General features: G+C 30.7%; 3 protein-coding genes and 1 long non-coding RNA gene across 4 annotated transcripts; all 4 read left to right on the forward strand.

The window, feature by feature from the left end:
* The first annotated feature begins 3,231 nt into the window (after positions 1-3,231).
* Positions 3,232-4,700, forward strand: LOC145333849 (uncharacterized). The gene is made up of 5 exons (XR_013884622.1): positions 3,232-3,591; positions 3,805-3,921; positions 4,034-4,101; positions 4,243-4,450; positions 4,650-4,700. It is a non-coding gene; the product is annotated as an uncharacterized LOC145333849 (long non-coding RNA).
* A 327-nt stretch (positions 4,701-5,027) lies between these two features.
* LOC145334416 (uncharacterized) lies at positions 5,028-7,635 on the forward strand. The gene is made up of 2 exons (XM_080179868.1): positions 5,028-5,424; positions 5,846-7,635. Exon 2 carries the CDS (start codon positions 5,908-5,910, stop codon positions 7,633-7,635), a length of 1,728 nt encoding a protein of 575 aa, XP_080035994.1. The 5' UTR covers positions 5,028-5,424; positions 5,846-5,907.
* Positions 7,636-15,078: 7,443 nt separating this feature from the next.
* On the forward strand, positions 15,079-16,516 carry LOC145334255 (uncharacterized). Its single transcript, XM_080179635.1, has one exon. It carries the CDS (start codon positions 15,124-15,126, stop codon positions 16,003-16,005), a length of 882 nt encoding a protein of 293 aa, XP_080035761.1. The 5' UTR covers positions 15,079-15,123; the 3' UTR covers positions 16,006-16,516.
* Positions 16,517-18,526: 2,010 nt separating this feature from the next.
* Positions 18,527-19,872, forward strand: LOC145333989 (uncharacterized). Its single transcript, XM_080179261.1, has one exon. It carries the CDS (start codon positions 18,583-18,585, stop codon positions 19,495-19,497), a length of 915 nt encoding a protein of 304 aa, XP_080035387.1. The 5' UTR covers positions 18,527-18,582; the 3' UTR covers positions 19,498-19,872.
* Positions 19,873-27,785: the final 7,913 nt, after the last annotated feature.

Here is a 27,785-nt window from a genome sequence, read left to right on the forward strand (position 1 = left end):
TGTGGAAAATCATTCTCACAGAAAGGAAATAGAGACACTCATATGAGGAAACATACTACTGGAAAGAAACTAGATACATCTGACAAGTGCAGTAAATCATTTCTGGATGTTAATAAACATAAGACTGTACATACGGACAACTACAATGGTCTACTATCAACAATGAAACCAGTTAGTGTAAAATTAATGAAACTTTCACCTTTAGAAATAAAATCTTTGTCTGAAATAAATAATGAACACAGTCCTGATTCTATTAGTAAAGAAGAAACTCTTGATAAAGATCCTGTCACAATTCAGATAGATGAAACAATTACAACTGTTGTAGAGGAAACTAAAGAGAAAGATCTTGATCCTATTAATACAAGATGTGAAATTAGTGACAACAATATTAATGACAATGATATTGATAATTCCGTGTTAAAGGAAGATGACACAACTAATATTTCTCAAGTAAAAACAGAAAATGGTGAAATAGAAGTTGAAGAAGATTTGGTGAAAAAATATTGGGAAGAATTTACCTCAGATTTACCTCAAACTAATGAAGAAGAAACTCTTGCTAATGATTCTCTCTCTATCAAAGAGGAGTCTGCTTTCATTGACAAAGCTGATGCAGATGTTAATGTAAAAGAAGAAGAAAATGGTGATTATCTCTATGATAGTGACACTATTGATAAAATTGACATTGAAGAGTTTAAACTTGAAGAACCTGATGTTTAGTTCATAATCTATTTTAATCTGCCTGTAAATATTTATATTTTGTTTCACTAATTAAACATATAGGCTGTAGTATCTATTCTTGTAAATTCTTGTTATATTGTATTTTGTTTTAAACATTAGATTATTTTTAGCAATTCAAAGCAACTTCTTTGTCTTTAAGCCATTATTTAATTTAAATCTTATTTAAAAGAAAGCTTTTTAGTTAACAATCTTATTTCCTTGAGAGATTTAACATTTTTCATAGTTTATTTTAATGTACTGCATCATTACACCATATTTTCTTAATCACATGATTTTCTTAAAGATTTTTTTTGCTTTTAAATATGTATAGGTATAAAATATTTGTATATTTTAATGATGTTCTTTCAGTACATACATTCTTCATAACAACCTTATCATATTTTTTTCACGATTGAAAACAACCCCCCTCCCTCCCCTTTAATGGAGAAAACAAAAAAAATCAATGAATTAGCTAATTTAGTAAATGTAAAAGAATTAGATGTTGTGTATAATGTAAATCACAAAAATATAATCATAAACATCTTGATATTTTGAAAACTACCCATATACTATAAAGTTAAATTTCTTAAAATTTTTGAAAAGCTAAGTTTTAAAGTTTAACATGTATTTTATGGAAATCCCATTATCCCATTAACAATACCTTTATTTTGCTTTATTTTGACAAAACACAGCTTGTATTTTTTGATAATGTACAGAATATACTTCATATGTTAAAATATTATTTTTTTCTTCAGATAAAAACAATGTAATAAAATAAATAAGGAGTAAGAATAGGAACTGTAGATAATAGTTTTAAGTAAGGAAATAGAGGTGAGTAATATTTGTTTTATTGTTATAATGAGTTTATAGATTAGTGGATATACATTTTTTAGTTCAATATCATTTACGCCAGATTATGAGAAACATTAGTTAGCAAATATCCATGAATAAACCAAAAACGATTAGTGATTGGACAAATATTTCAAGCTTTTAGTTTTTCTTCTAAACCCATATTCCTCTTCTTAATTTAAGACAGTGGTAATAGGAATTCAAAAACATTTTGAACTTCTGGTGTAATGGTTGCCAAACTCAAAATTAAAACTATAAACTTTCAATTAGAAATAAGTGAATGTACCTCAAAGTTGTTTGACCTACTAATTGTACAGGCAGCTACTTATAGATCATTACTAGTTGTAAAGGTAGGTACCTAATTATACTGCATTACTAATTATGAAGGCAGGTACCTAAATATACTTATTGTTGATAATATTTAAAGCCAGATACATATATAAAACATTCAGTACAGCTTATAATAGAGATATTCATATGAGAACACATACAGGTGAGAAACCATATTCATGTGAATTATGTGAGAAATCATTCACTACAGCTCAAAATAAAGATATACACATGAGAACACATACAGGTGAGAAACCATATTCATGTGAAATATGTGGAAAATCATTCTCACGATTAGATGGTAAAGATATTCATATGAGAACTCATACTGGTGAGAAACCATATTCATGTGAAATATGTGATAAATCATTCTCAGAGTTAGGCAGTAAAAATAGACATGAGAAAACACACATTGGAGGGAAACCATATTCTTGCCATATATGTTGTAAATCATTCGCCACAGCTCATGGTAAAGATTACCATATGAGAACACACATTGGAGAGAAACCATATTCATGTGAAATATGTCGTAAATCATTCACTACATCACAGTATAGAGATAAACGTGAGAAAGCACACAATGCTAATTATATTCACTTACAGTCAACAATAAAACCTGTTAGTGTGATGATAAAGAAACTTTCACCATTAGAAATTAAAGAAATGAGTGAAAAATGTATCAAAAATAATGACAATTATTCTAATATAAGTGACAACAATACTAATGTTAGTGACAACAATATTGATAATCCGGAGTTAAAGGAAAAGGACTTGACTATTATTTCTAAAGAAAATGCTGAAATAGAAGAAGAAGATCTGTTGAAAAAATATTGGGAAGAATTTACCCCAGATTTACCTCAAACTAATGAAGAAGAAACTCTTGCTAATGATTCTCTCTCTATTAAAGAGGAGCCTGCTTTCATTGACAAAGCTGATGCAGATGTTAATGTAAATGAAGAAGAAACTGGTGATTATTTCTATGATTGTTGTTTTATATTCAGATGTGATCCAGTCAAATCATCCTACAGAGACTGTGAGATGACTTCCCAAGAAATCAAAGCCTCGTAATTAATAAGTTATAGTAAAAGAAAAAATCACGCAACCTTTTTTCTTTAATTATAGAGTAAAAGAAAATATCGCAAATAATGTCATTTTTTCCTTGAAAACTTAAAATTATATAAAATTTTAATTGTTTAATGCAAAAGCCATTTTTATTGAAAAATTATTTTTGACAAAGACTATTTAATTTTTGTAAAATATGTGAAAAATGTACACTCTATATATTATAAATGTTCTATGCCATAGAAGCGTTCATATCTCTGTATGTAGAGGGTCAGTCTATCTGGGGCCATTTTAGAATCAACATGAAATTTTCTTACAAGTAAAAGTTAAAGTAAAAATGTTATTTTCTATTACAAAAAGTGTATTTAAATTAATGCAAAGCATTTATAAACTTAGTTTGAGCCTTTTACTTTTGATTTTAATAGTTTTTAGTAATTTATTTTTGTTCTTTTAAGCAAAATTCTTTAAATTAACTATCAATAAATTGTATTATATATATATTTATATGTAAAAGTGATATGAAACCTACATCTACAACAAATTAATATGGGCTAATCCATTTCAGAAAGTGCTACGAGTGATTAAAAGTTGTTAAAATGTAAAATAAGTCTGTCTCTGCTGATAGATAGCAAGGTAAAAATATATTGAAATAGTCAATTAATTCATCCAGCAAAATTGCCTCTACAAAGATTTTATTTAAGCCAAAGTTGAAGATACGCATCCATTGAATACGCTGTTCATTTTAAGTAGTAAAAGCCCAATAATTGAGTACCTTAGCAACCTCCAAGTTAATTTTAAAAAGCATTTGAGCCCATTGAAGCTTGGACTTAATATGAAATAATTAAGGTCCAGGATTAGCCGAGACTGAGAAGAGTGGATCTGCCCTCTACATCTTACAGTGGAGACTGGTGACTGCGCCCCTCGTGACGGGTCTGAGGGAGGCTTGAGCGCAAAGAACTTTAGGTAAAATGTTGTTGAATTGAATAACTATCTACCTAATGAAATTTGGAATCAAAGTTATAGTGTTGGATTGCTGCCTATCCAAATATCATCTAATTATGCTCTTTCGTTACAGGAATCACCAAGTTGAGACGGAGAACTTGGAAATCAATAGCGTAAAGGAGACCCTTCGCTAAAAACAAGGTACAATATATTCACATTTATATCAAGTCTGCAAAATTCAATAGAAAACCTCACTGCCAAAGTTAAACACAAAAGTTACCCTTGAGAATTCAATAAATGAAGCTCCTTCTGGCTTAAAATATATGATTGATGTTTTTTTAGACTGACTGCTTCTGCTACTGTAACACCGATTCGTCTGTACCGAGTACCTAAAATCTGGCCTGTGGTTTGAAGCCTTCAGTTCTTGACTGCTGTGGATTTATGCTGTTTTGTGCACTGTTGTGGATAATTGCTGTTGTATTTGTTGCTGGCGTGATCTGATAAGCCTGTAGTTCTGGGAATATCAAGTGGAAAGAGTTAGAATCAAGAAGTAAGTTTTTAACATTCTTTACAAATGAACCATGGGATTATTTTAACCTAAAAGCACTATTCTGAAAAGCCCAAAATCTATAGACTTTTTAAAGAAATTGACAAAGCAATGCAAATTTTAGTATTTTAATTCTGTATTATACTTTATTGTTTTATTTGTATTTCATTTATAACAACCTGACTCTGTGATTTTGTTTCAGGTTGTTTTATAAACCGTTTTGATGAAAACCTGAATAAACGTGTCTTGGAAACTGCTTTATTGTTTTATTGGCTGTGTTCAATCTGGAACATCTGCCGCAAACTGCTACACCTATAACTGGGGTGTTGTACAATTGTGCCAATATTGATAAAATTGATATTGAAGAGTTTAAACTTGAAGAACCTGATGTTTAGTTCCTAATAAATTTTAATCTGCCTGTAAATATTTATATTTTGATCATTAATTAAATATTATAAGCTGTTTTATCTATCAGTTTTGCTTCAAACATTACCATGCAATAAAAGCAACTTCTTAGTCTTTAAACCATTGATTTGATTTAAATCTTATTTAGTTAAGAATGTGTTTTTGGCTTTTTCTCGAAAAGCCCTCATTTCCAGATTTTCATTTTTCCACTAAATTTATACATTCATTGGGGTGTTTTAAAAGCAGTTAGTCTTATGCCTGGGAAATTTTTTTTCTCTTACTGTCGCTTCGAGTGAACTGTGAGTGGAGTGGTTTTTTATCTTCTATAATTCCTACCTGTGTATATGGTATTATATAGTTTACACTCCTTAAGCTAAATTTCTGTGCTACATCCATCGTTTCCAAAACATTTAAACAAAACCTTTTTTTGCTGAGTCATTATTTGCCTCTGCTAAAGATATCTTCTCAGAAACAGCAGCAATCCCTTTTTTATTTCAGCCTGCTGAGAAATTATGGTTGGTTGTACCAGTCAGAATTGAGGTCTCAACAAAAGTTTTTATTTATCTCCTTTGGTAAGTACCTAGTGTTCCATTTATAATGATATATTTCGGATTCTATAATTTGATAGTATTTTTCATTTCAATAATGAATGTACATTAAATCTAGATTATAAAAATTATAACTAGCAATTAGCTAAATGTATTGAAAAATATTCTAATTCTAAATTGAATTGTGTTCTTACGCATATCTATGAAATAAAACCACCAAATAATATCAATTACTTTGTTATTATTAATTTTTTTTATTATCGAGCATCAGACTCACTTATAAAGTTATAAAGATTTAGCATATTACTCATTATTAAGTATGGCAGGAGTCCGATTTTAATACCATTGAAATTGATATACATTATAATAGAAAAGAATAGAAAAAATAATAGGTATATACCTAGGTACTTTATTTTATTATAAGTTATATAGTTTACTACTTCAGATTTGTGACTGATGCCACTGTAGGAATATCAAATATCTATAATTATATAACAGCATAGAATAATGGATAGTGAAAAAGAGAAGAACTCTTGTCAGATTTGTGGCAAAACATTTAGTACAGCTCAAATTAGAGACAGGCATTTAAGAACACATACTTGTGAGAAACCATATTCATGTCAAATATGTGAGAAATCATTCTCACGATTAGATAGTAAAGATACTCATATGAAGATACATACAGGAGAGAAACCATATACATGTATGATATGTGAGAAATCATTTAGTACAGCTAGTAATAGAAATACTCATATGAGAACTCATACAGGAGAGAAACCATATTCATGTGAAATATGTGAAAAATCATTCACCACAGCTCATGGTAAAGATTATCATAAGAGAACCCATAATGGTGAGAAACCATATTCATGTGTTATATGTGGTAAATCATTCTCACAATCAAGTAGTAAAGATTTACATATGAGAACACACACAGGAAAGAAACCATATTCATGTAATATATGTGAGAAATCATTCAGCACGACTCAAAATAAAGATGCACATATGAGAACTCATACTGGTGAGAAACCATATTCATGTGAAATATGTGGTAAGTCATTTTCACAGTTAGGAAATAAAGATAGTCATATGAGAATTCATACTGGTGAGAAACCTTATTCATGTGATCTATGTGGAAAGTCATTTTCTTTTCCTCCTCATAAAAATAGACATATGAGAACACACACAGGAGAAAAACCATATTCATGTAATATATGTGAGAAATCATTCACCACAGCTCAACATAAAAATACTCATATGAGAATTCATACTGATGAGAAACCATATTCATGTCAAATATGTGAAAAATCTTTTACTACATCTAGTGATAAGAATAAACATATGAGGTCACATACTGCTGAGAAACCATATTCATGTAAAATATGTGGTAAATCATTCACTACTTTACAGAATAGAGATAAACATGAGAAAGCACACAATGCTAAATATATTCACTTACAATCAACAATGAAACCTGTTTGTGTGATGATAAAGAAACTTTCACCATCAGAAATAAAAGAACTAAGTGAAAAATGCATCAAAAATAATGACAGTTGTGCTAATATAAGAGACAACACTATTGATATTTCTGAGTTAAAGGAAGAAAACAAGAAAAATATTTCTGAAGTAAAAACAGAAAATGCTGAAATTAAAGAGGAGCATGCTTCCATTGACAAAGTTGATGCAGATGTTAATGGAAAAGAAGAAGAGACTGGTGATTATCTCTATGGTAGTGACAATAATGATGATTCAATGCTTTATGAAAATATAAATGAAGAAGAAACTCTTAATGAAGGTCCTCTCTCAGTTCATATAGATAAGGATGAAACAACTAGAAATGTTGTAAAGGAAATTAAAAAGACGGAAAATTCCATGGATTATAAAGAAAATAATGATTTCAAAAACATGATTTGTGAAAATACAAATGTTGTAGAAGAACCTAATGCACTAAAATCTTTTACTTGTATTATTTGCAGTAAAATATTTTCTAGTCATGATCTTCTAAATATTCATAAATATGTTCATCCTTTAGTGAAAGAGAAGAGTAAGAATATTGAAGAAACTTGCAAAGAGAATTGTATCTCTGTTAAAGAGGAAGATGTTGATATTTATATAAAAGAAGAAACATCTGGTGACTATCTATCTGATAATGAAAGTATTTATGATAAAGACTCTTATTACAATATTGATAAAATTGATATTGAAGAATTTAAACTTGAAGAACCTGATGTTTAGTTATATCTTTTTATCAACCTATTAATTTTCGGATCTACTGCAGTTCACGGTAAAATATTGCTGGTAACTAATATTGAAAAAAATCTATGAATTTTAAAGGCTGCTAGCTGCCAAACGGCTGAACGTACAGATCATGCCCGCACAAAGCTTTAAGCGGCACAAGAAGGCCTACAAATAATCTGGAATAGCCATAAATCAATAATGTATAATTATCTCGCAATACAGAGAAATGTGTGAAAAAGACCTATTTTATGCGTTTTTTCTTCAATGAAGCTTTCCCTGTGCATAATTGGATCTTGGCTATTCCAGATTATTTGTAGGCCTTCTTATGTTGCTTAAAATGGTGGGCGGGTTTGATCTGTACATTTAGCCGTTTGGCAGCTGGCAGCCTTTAAAATTCATAGATTTTTTGCAATAATCGTTACCAGCAATATTTTGCCATGAACTGCAGTAGATCCTAATTTTCTACTAAATGTTCTTGTAAAAATGTATTTTAGTTAATAATATTTAGAGATATTCATGGCATTCCTTTTATTTAAATTAACTTCTATTGATATGTATTAATTTTATTTTCCAAACAAACGGTTTTTTTTTGTATGATTTAATAAACATTTTATTAAGAACCTATATAAAATATAAATACAATTTTTTCTAGATTCTTTATTTTCATGCAATTTTAAGCCTTATTTAAAGTCAGATTAGTAGATTTTGTAGATTAAATCTTTTTAGGATTAGACCTTTTGTAGCAACGCCTTTTTATTGAGCCATGAAAAAACTCACTCTTAGTTTTGGTTTAATGCTTAACACTTATGTTAAAATATAATTTTTTTTCAGATAAATATAATGTGCCTAATGAAATGAATAAATACTGAAGATTATAATAACTAGAGGTGAGTGAAATGTGTTTATTGTAAATAATAATTTTACAGAATAGTGGATATCATTTTTTCTCTCCAATATTTCGTCTGAATAAGGTTGGGGTGCGTAATGACATCTTAACTTAAACAGTGAGCAAAATGGTCTAAATATTGTGCTAGATTCTTAAGAATTGTTACATAAGCCTAGTCCTATAGTTACTACAACTAAATGATAAAAAAAATCAAAAATTCTTTTTAGTTTTAGGTTAGGTACGAAAAACTTTGCGGAAAGGGGGTTTTAAGGACTCTTTTGGTCTATTTTTATCATAAGGAAAAAGGATAAGAGGATGAATACTCACCCCTTTTTCATGGTAAAATACTACTTCCCCATCCCTAAATTTAGAAGCAGACGAAAATCAAAAACCGCCCAGGGCTTTTTGTAAGTCAATCATAAATAATAATGTGAATAAAAAGAAAAGCGATATTTAGCAAACAGCCGTGGGCGGTCAGAATCAGCTGAATGTTCATTATGAAAAAAATTCCCCCCTTTTTAGAAATAGAAGGATTCATCTTTCATGAACAAATTTTTTAAAATAAAAATAAAATTCTATGTAATTTTTAATTAAAACATTAAAACGAAAATATCTAATCTAATATTCTTGCCCTAAATATGGAAATAGTAAAAAGTAAAAAAATATTTTTTTTAATAATTTTTAATCCTCCCATTTGAAAAGTAGTGGAATAGCAATAAATTTTAACGCGGCAACAGCGCTGAGTAGGCCTATAGGCCCACTGCCTATTTTCGTCTTCCAGTTGCTTCGATTCCTCTCTTTTATTTTTTTCTCTATGATTTTGATGTAAAACTTACCTTTAATTGTTTTGTCTTTGTTTTTTCCTAGAATACGCTGTGTCTATTCACAAGGACATTATTCAAGATGATTCATCAGGTCAGGGACCGACCCAAGCGGGCTAGATGGCTGGCTCGCAGGGGTGCATTTTTACATACTTTGTGTTGTCATATATCAAAAAAATAAGTTTTTTGAGATTCGGTCCCCAACTTGCTAAATCATCTTTAATAGCATTCTTATGAAAAGACATAGAATATTCAAGAAAAAAAACCTTAGAAAAAACAATAAAAAGACGTTTCTACATAAAAATAGACCTAAAAAGGCCTAACAATCCTATTTCCGCAGGGTTTTCTTACCTAACCTAAACATTATAAATATTCAGATTTTTTTTCATTTAAATTTAGTACCTATAGGACTAGGCTGATATACTAATTTTCAAGAATCTAGCTCAATATTTAGACCATCTTGCTCACTGTTTAAGTTCAGGTGTCAAAACGCAACCACTCCCCCCCTCCTATGAAAATTTGGAGGGTTTTAAAAATATATTAAGAACCACGGAGAAAGTAATGGATTTTTTTCCTACAAATTTAGCAATGATTTTTTTTCTCCCATAATTCCAACCTGTACATGATTATATATAGTTTCTTTAATAATTTCTTCATCCATCAATTATTTAAACAAAATCTTTTTTTTGCTAAGTCATTATTTGCCTCTGCTGAAGATATCTTCTCAGAAACAGCTGCAATCCCTTTTTTATGTTAATTTAATTATTTCAGCCTGCTAAGGAAATATTGTTGGTTGTACCAGTCAGAACTGCAGTCTCTACAAATTTTAAAATTCATTTATTTTTATTGGTAAGTGTTTTATAAATCTGTAATTCTATAAAATTAAAGTATTTCTCTTTTCAATAATGACTTTACAGAAATTCTAGATTTTCTAATTTTAAAGTTACTAGGTAGCTATTAGCTAAATGTATGAAAAAATAATCCATTTCTACATTGAATAGCATTGATGTGTATCACTAGTAAAATGTAGGTTTTTTAGCCACAAAGAGGAATACTCTGGAAATTCGAACTGATATCATTTATTTATACCTCTATAGAGTGCGTTACGTCTTTATTTAAATCATAAGCGCATAGCCTAAAGAATAAATTGCATTTGAACTTGAGTATATTTTTTCTTGAAAAAAAGCTGTAAAATTGTGTATTTAACCTAAAAAATTCAAAAAAAAAATCCGCAAGTCAAAAAAAATGAAAAATTCGGGAAGCTTTTTAGTAATAAAGTTCATTGTGATAACAATAAATAATAAACACGCCATATTTTGCAATAGATCATTTAAAAGCTCTAAAACAATTTGTGTTGCTTGTGAAAGAAAAGGCAATTGTTTGTTCTTGAAAATCTGGTGTAAATGAAGGTGTGGTAGGGGTGAAGCAGTTCAACCCTACTGAGCGAGTTCGATTCAAACGAGCCCCTAGCCTTAAAGATTCTATCAATAAATAACTAAAAGTAGTTATTGCTAAAGAGATATATTTTGAACTGATTCATTACAATAGATATACAGGTTTATATAGCAAATAGAAGTATAATAATAGATTATGGAGGTAGCTGGTGAGGGGTTCCTTTGAGCTGGGGCTGTGTCCACAGGCGCAAAGGTAGGAGGGAAGGCTGCCTCCTTGGGGTAGGCAGGTGATGGCAGAGAAAAGGGAAGGTCCAGCTGCGGCAAGGGGGAGGGGGGTAATCCCCTCCCCATGCCCAGGTGGCCATTGTATTCCATAACAATGGGTTGGGTGACCGCTTATCAAAATGACCGTCTTTTGATAGCATATCTCAAGTTGATGGGTGGAGTTTTAACATCTGCATTTGCCGGGAGTCCCAGAGCGGAGTATACTCTAGGAAAGGCTTGTCCGTATGATGCCGTCTACCACAAAGGAACCAACAGGTATTTGTAATACTTGTAAAACATATTTATAATTATGAAATATAAATTCAAAGTGATGTGTCTATTCAAAGTGAAACTTTTCTAAAAATAGTGTCTGTCTGTTCGCCTGGTGAGAAACCATATTCATGTGAAATATGTGGAAAATCGTTTATTCATTCAAGCAGCAGAAATAAACATGCTAAGACTCATAAGTACATACTAGTAAGAATAATATTCTAGTTGTTGACAACAATATAGATATTAGTGACAACACTATTGATATTAGTGATAACAATATTGATATTAGTGACAACAATATTGATATTAGTGATAACAATATTGATATTAGTGACAACAATATTGATATTAGTGACAAAAATATTGATAATCCTGAATTTGAACAAGTATTTATAAAGGAAGAGGACAAAACTAATATTTCTCAAGTAAAAACAGAAAATACTGAAATAGAAGTTGAAGAAGAAGATTTGGTGAAAAAATATTGGGAAGAATTTACCTCAGATTTGCCCTAGTACCTAGTCAGTATATATTATTATTCTTATTAGTACTCTGCTTCTACTATAGACATTGTATCAATAATGATAATACAGTAAATTTTAGTGTATTATTAATATTATTCATAGTATTATAGAATTTTTGCCATATTCTTATTTTACTAGAGTTAATGATTTAAAAGTACCTAGATACTATAATTAAAATTTAAATAATATAAATATTTGAATAAGAATGTGTAAATAATATTTAAGGTTCATATCCTATTACTTCAGAAATATTTTTAACTTTGTTTGATCTTAAGTTATTTGAATTGCTTCTTTTAAGTTGAATGCACTACTATTCCAGAACCATTTACAGAGTTGTAACTTTATGAACAAGTTGTAAATTGTTTAACTTTCTTAACCACGAAAAGGACTTGCTTTCTTACTAATTTTGTATAAATGCTTTCTATTTTTCATGTACACATATCTATAATTATTGACCTAGATTATTAGTGTAAATATTATTGTATTCATATTAATATTTCCCATGTTACATAATCAATTTTTGTTTTCAGATTAATAAAATGAAAGAGATGAGCTAAAACGTAAAGAAATGAATCCTGGGTTAATTTAAGAATTTAGGTGATTAGTTTGTTGACAATTTATTTGAAAATATTTTATTGATATTTCAACCTTTCGTGAGTATAATTATAATTAATTTCATGAAAATATTTGTCATGAAGGTAAAATTGTCATTAAAGGTACCCTTGTCATAAAATTATTTGTAATAAAAACATTTATCATAAAAGTTACACTTGCCATAAAAACATTTGTCAAAAATGTACACTTTTTATAAAAGAAACGGCAGTGAATATCTGAAAACCGATTTCTGCCGCAGTTTTTTTGTTCTATGTCTCGCTAAATTGGACAATTATGAATCATTTAAGACAAACTTATTTCTTTATATAAAGTTTACCTTTCACGTGAAAATAAGTTTTTTCAAATATTTCAAATTTGTGCAATTTTAGGAGAAGCATAATAAATTTGGAGGTTTTCTATGGAAGCGGCGATTTGGCGATTCGGCTGAAGTTTTACAGGAAGTTTTTTTAGAGGTAAAAAGTTTTAGTTACATTATAATATATAGGAAAAAATTTGTTGCTTTGAATTTCTACTAGCGGCTTCGCCCCTAGCCTCTAGGGGCTTTGCCCCAAGAGGTTTGATCAAACCAATTTTTCGTATTTTAGATTTAAATTAATAAAGAAAAAAAAAATTTTTTTGGGGGGGGGGAATTTTTTTTTTTTTGGGGGGGGGGGTGTCCCACCCCCCGAGAAAATAGTTATAAACCTTCCCGGGACCTATGAAAAGCTACCCTGTAAAGGAGAACCCGATCGGTTCAGCGGTTAGCGAGATCCTTCGCTACAAACAAACACACACACATACAGACAGACATCGTTCTACTTCGTATTATAGATAATTCGTTTATGCCGTCATTGATAATTATTAAATATTTCAAATATATTATTTGATGTATTTAATAAACTTTCCATATAATTATTAATCTTATTTTTGTATCTTCATTATTAGTTTAGTTTAGAGGAAATATTATTGGTTTTATCCGTGAGAACTGAGATCTTTCTAAATAGATTTTGATGCATCACACTTTCAAGGTAAGTGTGTTAATTAGCCAAGCATTTCTATAATTCATTGGATTTTGAATTCTTCCCTGGTATTTGTTTGCACTCCATCCTATTTAAACTACTATTGTAATGGTCATGTATATGGACCAAGATTTAAGCTTTCAATTCCTATTACAGAGTAAAAGCATCCCTAACCCTCTTTTTGATGAACCCCTGCCCAAATCCAACTCATTATACTTTTAACTCTATTACTGTTTTCTACTTGACTTTATTAATATAATCTTTAAAGGGATAGTTCTACGAAGTGTATTTAAAGAGTTAAGGTACTTAGAGTAGTGAACTTTTATATGTCTAAGTAGAATATATTAGGCATTGGATAGATATGATTATATGTTAGAATGTAAGAATTTTTAACATTGACCAGACCAAACTTTTTTTTTATTTGACAATATCTAAAAAAGTTAAAGTGATTTGCCACATAAATTACATGAGAATGGTCTATTTTTTTCCAAATATGTAAAGCCAAAACACCAATATCAGAGAATCTTTTTCCACATATTTCACAAGAGTTATAAAAAAATTGAACAGGGGTTCCCCTTGGGACAAATTACTTTAAAAACATAAAAAATAACGTCCGGTTAATTCACTTCATTAAAGGACAGGTTTTCTATAGATTCTTTTTAAAAAATATAGAAAACCATCCGGTTTGCTTACAATATACACATTATCTCACGCAGAAATACCAACTAACCATACAACATATATATATATATATAAAGACCATTCTCATGTAATTTATGTTGCAAATCACTAACTTTTTTAGATATTGTCAAATAGAAAAAGTTCGGTCAGGTCAATGTTAAAATTCTTTATCACAAGCATATCTATCCAATGCCTAATATATTCTACTAAGACATATAAAAAGATCACTACTCTAAGTACTATATTAAATATTTTATTGGTCATTCTTTGTTGTTATGTGTATTTGTTGTATAAAAAGTTTGAAGTTCTTTTAACTAGTAAATGCTTGGTATTTATGACAAAAAAGTTTTTGCCATATATAACATGCAACGAAGTTGAAAATAAAAATGAAAAACTCATTTTTTAAGGAAAATCCCTCGTCAAATCTTTTAATTTTAATCAATAACTTTATATTATGCACTACTACGTTATTTGAAATAGAAAAAACTTACAGTTCACTATTTTTTTTAGAAAATCACTTCGTGAAACTATCCCTTTCAGGTTTGACTGATTCCACAGTTTTAGCTGATGCCACTTTAGGAATATCAAATATCTATAAATATATAACAGCATTGAATAATGGATAGTGCAAAAGAGAAGAACTCTTGTCAGATTTGTGGCAAAACATTTAGTAAAGCTGGTAATAGAGACACTCATATGAGAATACATACTGGTGAGAAACCATATTCATGTGAAATATGTGGTAAATCATTTACTCAATCTCAAAGTAAAGATACTCATATGAGAAAACATACTGGTGAGAAACCATATTCTTGCCAAATATGTGGTAAATCATTCTCATGGTCTAGTAGTAAAGATTTGCATATGAGAACTCATACTGGAGAGAAACCATATTCATGTCCAATATGTGGTAAATCATTTACTTCATCTCATGGTAAAGATTATCATATGAAAACACACATAGGTGAAAAACCATATTCATGTGAAATATGTGCTAAATTATTTACCTCAGCTCAAGGTAAAGATAAGCATATGAGAACTCATACTGGAAAGAAACCATATTCATGTCCAATATGTGGTAAATCATTTACTTCAGCTCATGGTAAAGATTATCATATGAGAACACACACTGGTGAGAGACCATATTCATGTAATATATGTGAAAAATCATTTGTACAGTCTGGTGATAAAGATAAACATATGAGAACTCATACTGGTGAGAAACCATATTCTTGTGATATATGTGAAAAATTATTCTCACGATTAGATAATAAAGACTCTCATATGAGAACACATTTAGGAGAGAAACTATATTCATGTGAAATATGTGGAAAATCATTCTCACAGAGAGGAAATAGAGACAGACATATGAGGAAACATACTACTGGAAAGAAACTAGATACATCTGCCAAGTGCAGTAAATCATTCATTGATGTTAATAAACATAAGACTGTACATAAGGACAACTACAATGGTCTACTATCAACAATGAAACCTGTTTGTGTCAAGCTAAGGAAACTTTCACCTTTAGAAATAAAATCATTGTCTAAAGTAAATAATGAACACAGTCTTGATTCTATTAGTGAAGAAGAAACTCTTAATAAAGATCCTCTCACAATTCAGATAGATGGAACAATTACAACTGTTGTAGAGGAAACTAAAGAGAAAGATCTTGATATCATCAACATAAGAGATGAAGATATACATGAAGAAAATGTCATTACTACTAAAGATGAACCTGTTAATAATGATGAAGCTCCTAATATGAAGGAGCCTGCTTTGATTGACAAAACTTATCCGAACTTAAAGGAAGATGTCACAAAACTAGAAAATGTTGAAATAGAAGTTGAAGAAGAAGATTTAGTGAAAAAATATTGGGAAGAATTTACCTCAGATTTACCACAAACTCAGTAAGAAGAAACTCTTGCTATTGATTCTCTCTCTATTAAAGAGGAGCCTGCGTTCATTGACAAAGCTGATGCAGATGTTAATGTAAAAGAAAAAGAAACTGGTGATTATCTCTATGAAATTAAGGGAGAAGAAACTCTTGCTAATGATCCTCTCTCTATTAAGGAGGAGCCTGCTTTCATTGACAAAGCTGATGCAGATGTTAATGTAAAAGAAGAAGTAACTGGTGATTATCTCTATAATAATAATGACAATATTGATCAATCAGTGGTTTATGAAAATATTAATGAAATTGACATTGATATTGAAGAATTTAAACTTAGGTCCCACAACTGAGGGTTCTTAGGCAAACCTCTCTCCTATCCTGCCCAAATTCCTAATCTTCACTTACCATAAAATTAATTGCTAACCATTCATGTCAATTTCTCATATACGTATGTTTATTTTGTGAAGTTATTAAAAGATATTTTTATTATAATATTTTTTTTATGTTATCAAGCCTTAATAATTTTTTAATTAGCTTGTTTTATATTTTTTAATAATGTACAATACCAACATACTTCATATACTTGATTATTATTTGTATAATGTACAGAACATAGTTCATTATTTTTTCAGATAAATACAAAATGTATTGAAAGAAATAAGGAGAGATATTAGGAACTTTAGATTGGAGTTTATAATAGGGAAAATAGAGGTGAGTAAAATGTGTTTGTAATTTAAGAATTTAAGCAAATTTTCCATGAACACAACAATGAAATAAAAAAAACATAGTTTAATAGGCAAAACAGTTTCATGCTTTTTCTTCTGTCCCTTGTAATACAGTTGTAATAATTAATCTTTTTTAAATATGAATTATATAGGTACCTACTTATAAAACTTCTATAGATAGTGCAAATTTTTGTTTTAATCACTTTTATAACATTGGCCTACACTTCTTTTATAATAAACTTGTTGCTTTGTCCCCAGACTCTAGAGAGGGCGGAGGATGTTTGTAAATAGCCTAAAACCACCCAAAGACATTCATAAAGCCTCACTTAAAAGTAAAACCCAGTTGGATCAGTATTTTCTGAGATCTTTAGCTTTAGACCAAAACCTTAATTATGTAATATGTGAATTCATATAACTCCTTCTTTATCTTAAAATAGATTTTGAGTGTTTTTGCCTTTCACCTAGTGACCATTTCGCTCTTTGACAGATTTAGAGTTCTAATGTAAGTTGTGAGGGTCTTAATTGGAAGATTTTTGTAATATTTTTGGATAATTTTTAAATGTATTAGGACCCTCTGGGGAAAATCAATTAATTTGTGTATTACATCCATCTTTTGTAAAATATGTATTTAGCCATTATTTGCCTCTGCTGAGAAACAGCAGTATTTCCATTCTTATACTAAATTAACTATTTTAGCCTGATGAGGAAAAATTGATGATTGTAGAAGTCAGAACTGAGGTATCAACATAAGTTTTTTTTCACCTCCTTTATTGGTAAGTTTTGTTATTAGTGTGCCATTTTTAATATAAAGGGAAAAGTAGGTTGCGGGTAAAATCCGTAAAGGTTATGTGTTTTAAGTTAAAAAAAGTTGTAGAATGATAAAAATTTATGTTAACTTTAAAAAAAAATTTGTTGTCTATTTTTATTTTCAATAAGAAATACACATATTTAGTGAATATTATCGTTCTACTACTATTTTTAAGCCTTACAACACACACTTTTACGGATTTTACCCGCAACCTACTTTTCCCTTTATAATTCTTTGTGTGTGTGTGTAACCATAGTTTCTTAGTGTTTTGACCTAAGTAGTCATGGAGTAGGACGAGACACTTTTGTATGCTGTACGTTGTCTCAAGGGACCTGCTCTTTATAACCTCGCCCTCGCCGAGTATGGCAGGTGTCCCAAATTAAGTCACCGTAATGAATGACGCTCTCCACAGAGGAGCTTGGGTAAGGGTTGTACTGATATTATGTACTTGACCATTGAATATCCAAACTACCCAATTATCACCCTTCTTACACAACCAAAGGAAATTTATAATTCTTTAATTTGATAATATTAAGTAATGACCTTATTTTCATAATTAATTTAATTTTTTAATTTTAGTCTGAGTAAATATTATTTAGCAGATAGCAATAGGAACTTTCTAAATATATTTTGATACTTCACATTTTAAAAGGTAAGTGTGTTAATTAGCAAAGCATTTCTATAATTTATTGGATTTGAAGTCTTCCCTGGTAATTGTTTGCACTCCATCCTACTTATACTATTATTGTAAATGTCATGTATATGGACCAAGATTTAAGTTTTCACTGCAAATATTTGCCAACATGTAAATTTTTTAATTTTCCTGAAAACCAAGGGAGAAACAACTGTAATGAAATTGCTGGTATTACATAGAACAAGCACCACTAACCCTCTTTTTGTTAAACCCAACTGCCCAACTCCCACGAATTATACTTTTACTTGCTACTTTAAGTCTATTGCTGTATTCTACTTGACTTTATTAATATAATTTTTAATTTTCAGGTTTGTAACTGATGCCACTATAGGAATATTTAATATCTATAATTATATAACAGCATAGAATTATGGATAGTGAAAAAGAGAAGAACTCTTGTCAGATTTGTGGCGGAACATTCAGTAGAGCTTACCATAGAGACATTCATATGAGAACACATACTGGTGAGAAACCATATTCATGTGATATATGTGGTAAATCATTCGCACAGAAAGGAAATAAAGACAGTCATATGAGGAAACATACTGGTGAGAAACCATATTCATGTGATATATGTAATAAAACATTTACTCAATCTAGTAGTAAGAATAATCACATGAGAACACATACAGTTGAGAAACCATATTCATGTAATATATGTTGTAAATCATTTACTACAGCTTATGGTAAAGATTATCACATGAAAACACACACAGGAAAGAAACCATATTCATGTGATATATGCGATAAATCTTTCATCACAGCTCGAAGTAAAGATGCTCATATAAGAATGCATACTGGTGAAAAACCATACTCATGTGACATATGTGTTAAATCATTCTCAGACTTAAGCAGTAAGAATAGACACATTAGAACACACACAGGAGAGAAACCATATTCATGTGAAATATGTTCTAAATCATTCTCACGATTAAGCAGCAGAAATAGACATGCTAAGACTCATGAAGTACATACTGCTGAGAATAATTTATCTGTTAGTGACATCAATATTGATATTAGTAACATCAATATTAATATTAGTGACAAAAATATTGATATTAGCGACAACAATTTTGATATTAGTGATAACAATATTGATATTAGTGACAACAATATTGATATTAGTGACAACAATATTGAAAATCCTGAATTTGAACAAGTATTTATAAAGGAAGAGGACAAAACTAATATTTCTCAAGTAAAAACAGAAAATGCTGAAATAGAAGTTGAAGAAGAAGATTTGGTGAAAAAATATTGGGAAGAATTTACTTCAGATTTGCCTTAGTACCTATCTAGTATATAATATTATTCTTAATAGTACTCAGCTTTTACTATAGAAATTGTTATCAATAATGATAATTCTGTAAATTTAGTGTTATTTTTAATATTAATATTCTATGTTTGCCATAATCTAATATTACTAGATTTAATGCTTTAAAAGTACCTAGATTCTATGGTTAAAATAAAAACCTGCATAATAAAGTACCAAGATGTCTGTTTGTTTGTACCATAGGATCTTGCTAACCGCTGAACTGATTGGGTTCTCCTTAACAGGGTAGCTTCTCGTAGGTCCTGGAATTGTTTATAACTATTTTTGGGGAGGGTACAATCCTCCTCTCAAGAGAAATCACCCCTAAAAAAATTGAGAATTCACCACTCCCTTCCCCCCCCCCCAAAAAAAAATGAATTTTTTTTAACATTTAAATCTAAAATAAATGAAATAGGGTTTTGGGATTCAAATCCTTCCTCCTCAAGTGCCCCTAGAGACCTTCAGGGGCGTAGCTGCTAGTAAATATTTGATTAAGAATGTGTAAATAATATTTTAGATTCATATTCTAATACTGCAGAAATATTTTGAACTTTGTTTCATCTTAGTTATTAGAAAGTTATTTGAAATGCTTCTTTTAATTTAAATTAAATAATATTCTAGACAACCATATTCAGAGTTTATAAAACTCCATAAACAAGTTGGAAATTAAATAATATTCTACAGAACCATATTCAGAGTTCATAAAACTCCATAAACAAGTTGGAAATTAAATAATATTCTACAGAACCATATTCAGAGTTCATAAAACTCCATAAACAAGTTGGAAATTAACAAAATGACCCACAAGACTTCTGTTATTGATTCTTTTTTGATTGGTGTTATCTTCTTAGAATTTGTTTTTCAATTTTAAAAAGATTGGTATCTCCCCTGAAAGGATAATACCTTTTGATTTTGTATAAATGCTTCCTATTTTTATCCACAAATATCTGTAATGACAAACAAAAATATTACCTACCAAGTGTAAATATTTTTTATATATTTAGATTTCCCATATAACTTACCTAATTATATATTTTCAGATTAATGAAATGAAATGAAAAAAAATGAGTTAAAGTATAAAGAACTCAATCCCTGGTTCACTTAGAATTTTAGGTGATTAGTTGGTGGAAATTCTTTATACCTTTTTGAAAAAAGGTTTATAGTATTCACCTCTTCCTTTAATTCAAAAAAATGAATGCTTATTTCTCATTTGTATGGCCCTTATAAATTAAATTTTAATATTTTTCAAACAAGGAAGAGGACGGGACCTAGGTTATTGGTGCTTTAGTCCAAATTGTCCTCACTTAGGGTAGGTGTCCCATAGTTAGATCCTGTAAATATTCCCCCTCTGGATGAAATTAAATGTATCACATGAGTATGTTGTTGACAATAATCTTATAAAATTAAACATACCTAGGAATTATAATTCATAAGGATATTGTTATCTATATTGAGAAGGGCATTCTACTAAAAAAAATTGCAACCAAAAAAAATCACTCCCCATAAAAGCAACTTTTTCCCTTCTTAACTAATTTTCAAAGTGGTTAGTTGACCTCTTAATTTCTTATGTATAAAATATCCTAGATCACTATAAGTATACATGCATGGGTGATAGTTTTATTTATCAGAAACTTAAATTTACAATTATAACATTGAAAAAAATTCTTATTCAATATTTTTATGTAATATTCAAATTTTTCAGGTGAGGAAATATTGTTGCACAAGTCAGAACTTGAGACTATAAAGATGATCAAAAAAAGATTATAACATATAGTTAGGTATTCTTAGTGCCTAACATTAATTGTAAGTATATAATTAATTTCAAGAATTAATGATTATTTGGACTAACTACCTTTCTTGATTTATCTCTAGATAAATGCAGAGGACTAAATAGTAAGTCAGGATACGCCCTTTACACCTGTTTTATTTATTACTCTAATTTTTCAGGTGAAGAATTATTGTTGTACCAGTCAGAACCTAAGATATTCTAAAGAGTTTCAGATAATCCTTATATATTATATATAAAAATCATAATGTATAGGTAAGTATTTTTAGTAGCATTGTAAATTTATAGTTCATTTATTTGTGCTATTATTATGTAGCTTCTCTAGAAAATTAAATATTAAAATATTAAGAGTACTTGATAATTGCATCATAATAATTGTGTTCTTATGTATAGCAGTCAGATACAACCAACATATAATAACAATTGATTTTGATATTTTAAATTATATAGTATCGGACATAAGACTCACTTTTAATATTGCTGTATATTACCTACTATTAAGTATGGCAGGTGTCCTATTTTAATACCATTGAAATAAGTATACATTGTAATAGTAAAGAATACTAAGAACTAATAAGTCCATACTTTTTTTATTCGAAAATATATAAATTTACTATTTCAGATTTGTGACTGTTGCCATTGAAAGAATATCAAATATCTATAATCATATAACAGCATAGAATAATGGATAGTGAAAAAGAAAAGAACTCTTGTCAGATTTGTGGCAAAACATTTAGTACAGCTAGTAATAGAAATACTCATATGAGAACTCATACAGGTGAGAAACCATATTCATGTGTGTTTCGGAACGCCATACCTAGCCGTTCTCGAAATCTTAATCTCAAGCCCTCCGAATGACCAACATGTGAAGTTTACAAATGTGTATTTATTACCATGAAAACAGTGAATCTAAAACAAAAATATAAAAATTAATTACATAATATTAATGGTTTATTATTTTTGTAAGATCGAGGTTGCGTGATTTCAATTTAATTAAAAATATAAAATTTCTAAAAAACTTTAAATTGGCACGAAACATATTAAATAGCATCAGAAATTGATAATTTTAGATTCAAATGATCAATAAAATTAAGGAAAATATTCGTATGTCAAAAGTTAGCAGTTAAATGGTCTATTTGTTGAAAAATTAATGTTTTAAATTTCTTCGTAAAAATATACCATACTACGCTTATTATTAAGAATTAAAGATAAATTCTTACCACATTATGATGTCAAACTAAGCAGAAGGCTTATTTGAGATATTCCACACATCAGAGCGCATGTATATTCAAGCAATACATTATTTTCAATCACGTAGCTCTTCACGTGGGACTAATCAAAGGAAAAGTGCGCGTTTCTTTTGTCTGTTTACAAGCCACGCGCCGCGCGGAGATAGTTAGGAATGCCGCGTAACACACTCATTCTCTAGGAAATTTGGTGTAAGGAAACAGGGATTAATGGGTTCGAACTTGCCAGGGAATACAAGAAATACATACCGAAACACACCCGTCTATTCACTGGGAATCGAACACAATACCTCATCTTTGCAATATGCGTGCAGACAGTGTCCACAAAATCACAATCTCACAACACATAAACCACAAGAGTTTAAAATGTTATGGCCATAAGGCCTAAAATTAATTATGGTGACTCGCGAATACCACAATAACTCAAACCGAGTCCACTACCACATAAGGATAGGAATAAGGAATGGGAAAAGCATTCAATATACATGAATTGCACATTTACCACTCACACATCTCATTATATCATGGCCTCATAATCTCAATAAAATTAGAATTACAGACCATGTAATTGCGAATACATGAATTAATAATCAATAGTACCTAAACTTCAATTAGGCACCTACATAATAAAACAGGTAAATGATTTTTATACTAAAAATCGCATCAATAATTAAATAATCAACTCAAACTTTTAAATCAAAAGAAAGAAAGATTAAATAATGACATTTTTTCTACTAGATCTTTTTGCTAGAAAAGAAAAGTAAAATTTCATAAAAAACTTCTCAATAATTAGAACTTCTCCAATGGAAAAATACTAGCTTACATCTAAACATTTTTCAGATAAGATAGGTAAGATCCTTAAATCTAAACATGTTTTAATAAAATAGATACTTAAATCTAAATAAATATGACTGTAAAAAATCATCAAACATCGGAAAATTAAAATTTCATAATTTTAAATCTTCGTGAATCAAAATTGCGTAAAATAAAATTGCAATTAAATATGCAAATTAAATTTACCAAAATAAAACAAAAGCTCAATATAAGAAAAGAACTTCTCTAAATGCTGAGTTTGCAATTTCTCTCTGTTTTGAAAAGAAAGCAACTTATACGTATTCAAACAGTCATAATTAAGGCAAATTGGGGCCTCAGTCAGAATGAATCCCTCAAGATACAAACTAACAAATCCATCAAATATAAATAATTGCCATGTTCCAGCTATCCTGTAGGACGTTATGTCTTTCCATCACAATTTTTGATACCGCATAATTTCTAACAGGATTTCTGGCGCAGGGCTACATCAACTGAACAAACATAATTAGTGATGTTTAATCAAATTAAATAAAAAGAATCATGAAATAATTCAAAGAAAACTTTTAAAATCATCAATCAAAGCAAATCGAAATTAAATAAATTATCTTATGCTTTAGTTTTGCCGTTCTGCTGTGTGTCTGGCCGAGGAACAGAGCTAAGATACATCGTAGAGCGGTCTTATTAAGCTTAAATCTTCGAAACTCAAAGAATCTACTTAATTCAAGGTGAAAAAATCTGCATTTTTTCTTTAGATACATCAGTTCAAAGGTAAATAGTAATAATTTTAATATACATATAGTATTAAATTATTTATGTGATTGTAATAAATCATAAAGAAATATTTAAATGATGTAAAAATCTCATTTTGTTAATTTCTTATCATGTCAAATTTCAATCCAACAAGGATAAAAATGTTTATATCTGCGCAGGTACCTAGGAAATTTTCCGCGAAAAAAATCCCTGGTCCCGGAAAGACTTAAATCATTGAAATCAAATGAAAAAATCTTGCATCGATTTGAAAGTTTAAACGAAATTGTATCAAAATTTGCGTTACTTGTAAATCTTAAGAAATGTTACCCATTTCTTTTTTAAAAATACTGCTTCAATTTTAATATATGCGATAAAAATGAAGGTAGAGTTAATTTAAAATATGCATAGTTTATCTTAAATTAATTCTGTGATATTCAAATAAAATATTAATCAATATTTTAATAATATTACACATCGTGTTCATTATTATAAATGCTAAACATGAACGAAAAATATATATACCTAGGAAAATAATTGCTATAAAATACTTTCTCAAGGTTTAAAATTGTCCGAAATCGCTAGGTACGTATATTACTACGAATCTCTGCTCTCGGAATGAAAAAAAATCTTTACGCGTGGATTAATGGAATCCCAGCTTCCGGAGTGAACAAAAAAAAACTTTGTACATGAATTGTTAAGAATCTCTGCCTCCGGAATGAAAGAAAATCTTTGATTTGCTTACAAATTTAAACAAATATCTTGATTTTTTGCGATAATCTTTTAAAATAATAATGAGGAATATCTTAAACATTATCATAATAATATTACATGTTGTGTTCTTTACTTTAATGCATTATTTCATATGAGAATCTGAGAAATAACATTTTTTAAGTAAACGTGAACCATAAAAAAAACTAGAAAAATAATTTGTAAAAAATCTATTTTTCTCAATTTAAAATCTGCAAAAATCATTTCACGAACTTTTGCTTTTCAAAATCATACTTAAAGAAACAAAATCTTTTTAAAATCTGCTTTAAAAGTCTAAACAGTTTTGTAGAATTTTTGTGCTTAGGTATGAACAATAAAATTAGTTGAATAATGAATACTTATTCTTTACAGAACCCATTTGGTTCCCTTCACAAGCCTAATATATAACTTGTGATATATTTTTTTTTTTCTTTAAAGATCATTTTCACATAATAGTTCATGTTGTAGATTAGATATGTGTGGTTTGAAAAATTTCAATGACTTTCTGGCGGCAACACCCGCCATATTTCCACCGCCATTGGCAGGCCTCTTACCCTGCGTCGGGCGGCCAGCTTGGCAGCAACCAAGTCGATTCTTGATTCATAACACCACCAGGGCACGTAATAAAAGTGTGGCTGTCATAAAACTTAGAATCATCTACTGGCTTTTGTCCGGCCGGAACCGAAACTCCCGTCGGCTCTTGTCCGGCCGAGACCGAATTTCTTATCGGCTCTTGCCCAGCTGGAACCGAAACTCCCGTCGGCTCTTGTCCAGCTGGAACCAAAACTCTGATCGGCTCTTGTCCAGCCGGAACCGAAACTCCCGTCGGCTCTTGTCCGGCTGGAACCGAATCATTCAGCGGCTCAACACCCGCCGTAACAAAGTTATCAACGACTACAGTATCGTTACCAATATCATCAGGAATAACTGCAGCACAACTAACATCATTATCAGTAATAACCACGGCAGCACCCGCCGTAGCCAGGTTGTCAACGGCTGCAGCACTAGCAGAACCAAAAGGTTCATCAGCCGCGTTACAAGCAGAACCAACAGGTTCAATAATAGCATCACAAGCAGCACCAACAGTCGGCTGCGGCTGAACATCTGAGCAGACAACATACCTACTCTTTGCTAAACCATTAGCACTAACAGCAAAATATCCAGATCCAAACAGGCTGGAGTAAAGCATGGTTTCTCCTACTGAACGTTCAGAGTAGGGAAACATCGATGGGTGCAGGTGCCCTACGAGCAAATCAACCTGCCCATCAACCAAAGTAAAATCTTCAGGTTTCATATCAAACAAAACAGCTGCCTCCACAGGATTTATGGAGCAGATCGCCTCTTTTGGACCAATGAGAGGCACTACCACAGGTTCTAATATGTGATAATTCTTGTGTCGATCAATTAAACATAGCTTGACCGTCGGGAGACGTTTAACTTCACCGTCAGCTAGAGAAATTCTTGCTGAACGTCCAGTAAAAGGTAACTGAAGTTTATTAACAAGTGACTGGGTTACCATTGTGGTAGTTAAACCAGTGTCCCACATAGCGTTCACTGGGACCTTCTGGCGATTAATGTCAACAACGTCTAATTGTTGTAACATTAACATTAGGTTCGCCTCAGGGGAAGTGTGTACTTCATAGACGGCGGCAGCCATATCAACACTCTCATGCAAAAGGTTGTTATGGGCCTGACCACAATTGTCCACTTTGCAGCCGCCTATTACATCTGCCTTCGGGCAATCCACAGATTTATGCCCTTTTTGCAAACAAATCCAACAGCATCCAGCACTCTCCACAATACTCTTCCTGTCTGACACTGACAGGTCATGAAATTTTGGGCACTTGTAAAGTAAGTGCATCTCACTACAGCCATTAACAAAACATGACTGCTTCATCTTGGATTTACCAGGTTTACCTACGGCGGTAGCGGCTGTCGCAGGGTTACCTTTCTTCTTAGAGGGGGTGTCCATATCAGTCGAACACCTCATTAAAATGGCGCCACGCTGTTCTTCAATAATCTTTAACAGCTTTGGGACGTTTGGGACATCCATCGAGCCCAATGATAAATTGAGCTTATCTTGAAAATCACGTGGCAACTTCTTGGATAACATCTCAAGAAGTATCACAGTCAACCACTGGCTAGTGGTAACTTCATCATCTTCATCATCTTTAGTCAGCTGCTCCAGCTGGCTAACTGCTCCGCCAAACTCTGCTAACACAGTCACAATCTGGTTGGAGTCCGACGGTTTAGACTTCTTCTCCCATTGGTTGAAAAGGCAGAGCATCTGACGTGTTTTGGACTTAAAACGTGCGTCAAGGTAGGCCCACTGAGATTCATGCAATTGAATTTGAATTAACTGGAGTCTAAGCTCTTTATTTTTACAGACCTTTTCACTGCTCAACAATAACTGTAAATACGACGGGTCTTGTCCTACAGTAAGCTTTTTAAAAGTGTCTTTAAAACTTACATAGGAAGCTTCCAGGCCGTCGAAAGATGGAAGAAGACGTTCGTCGACACGATTCATATATCCTGGCGTGAACATAGAACCGGCGACGAACTGTGGTGTGCCAAACGGTGACACAAATGGCGATGCTGTCGAGGCACCCGCCGTCGTCGTGGGTGGCTTCACAGGTTCAAGCTTAACCTCAGCCAGACGTTTCATCAAAGCAGACAAAGTGTTTATAATTGCATCAGGCAAGGGAAAGTATGGCCCTTTAATAACTTTCACAATCTTCAAACATCGATCATAAAGTTCAGCCTGATGGTTAGGCAAATTATCACCAACAACATCAACAACACTTTGAATGTCACTAAGCTCTTCTATAGCATCAAGAGCGTCTTTCAAGGCACTATAGTCTTTTTGTACAGTAACTATATCAGAATAAATGTCACTAAACTCATCAAGCTCTTGGATTCTC

Source organism: Acartia tonsa, chromosome 12, assembly GCF_053477335.1.
Source record: "Acartia tonsa isolate MP-2025a chromosome 12, ASM5347733v1, whole genome shotgun sequence".
Taxonomy (NCBI): domain Eukaryota; kingdom Metazoa; phylum Arthropoda; class Copepoda; order Calanoida; family Acartiidae; genus Acartia; species Acartia tonsa.

Bases quoted from the DNA above. Each gene is read 5' to 3' on its own strand.
- LOC145334416 (XM_080179868.1), top strand. From the start codon at position 5,908: ATGGATAGTGAAAAAGAGAAGAACTCTTGTCAGATTTGTGGCAAAACA.
- LOC145334255 (XM_080179635.1), top strand. From the start codon at position 15,124: ATGAGAACTCATACTGGAAAGAAACCATATTCATGTCCAATATGTGGT.
- LOC145333989 (XM_080179261.1), top strand. From the start codon at position 18,583: ATGGATAGTGAAAAAGAGAAGAACTCTTGTCAGATTTGTGGCGGAACA.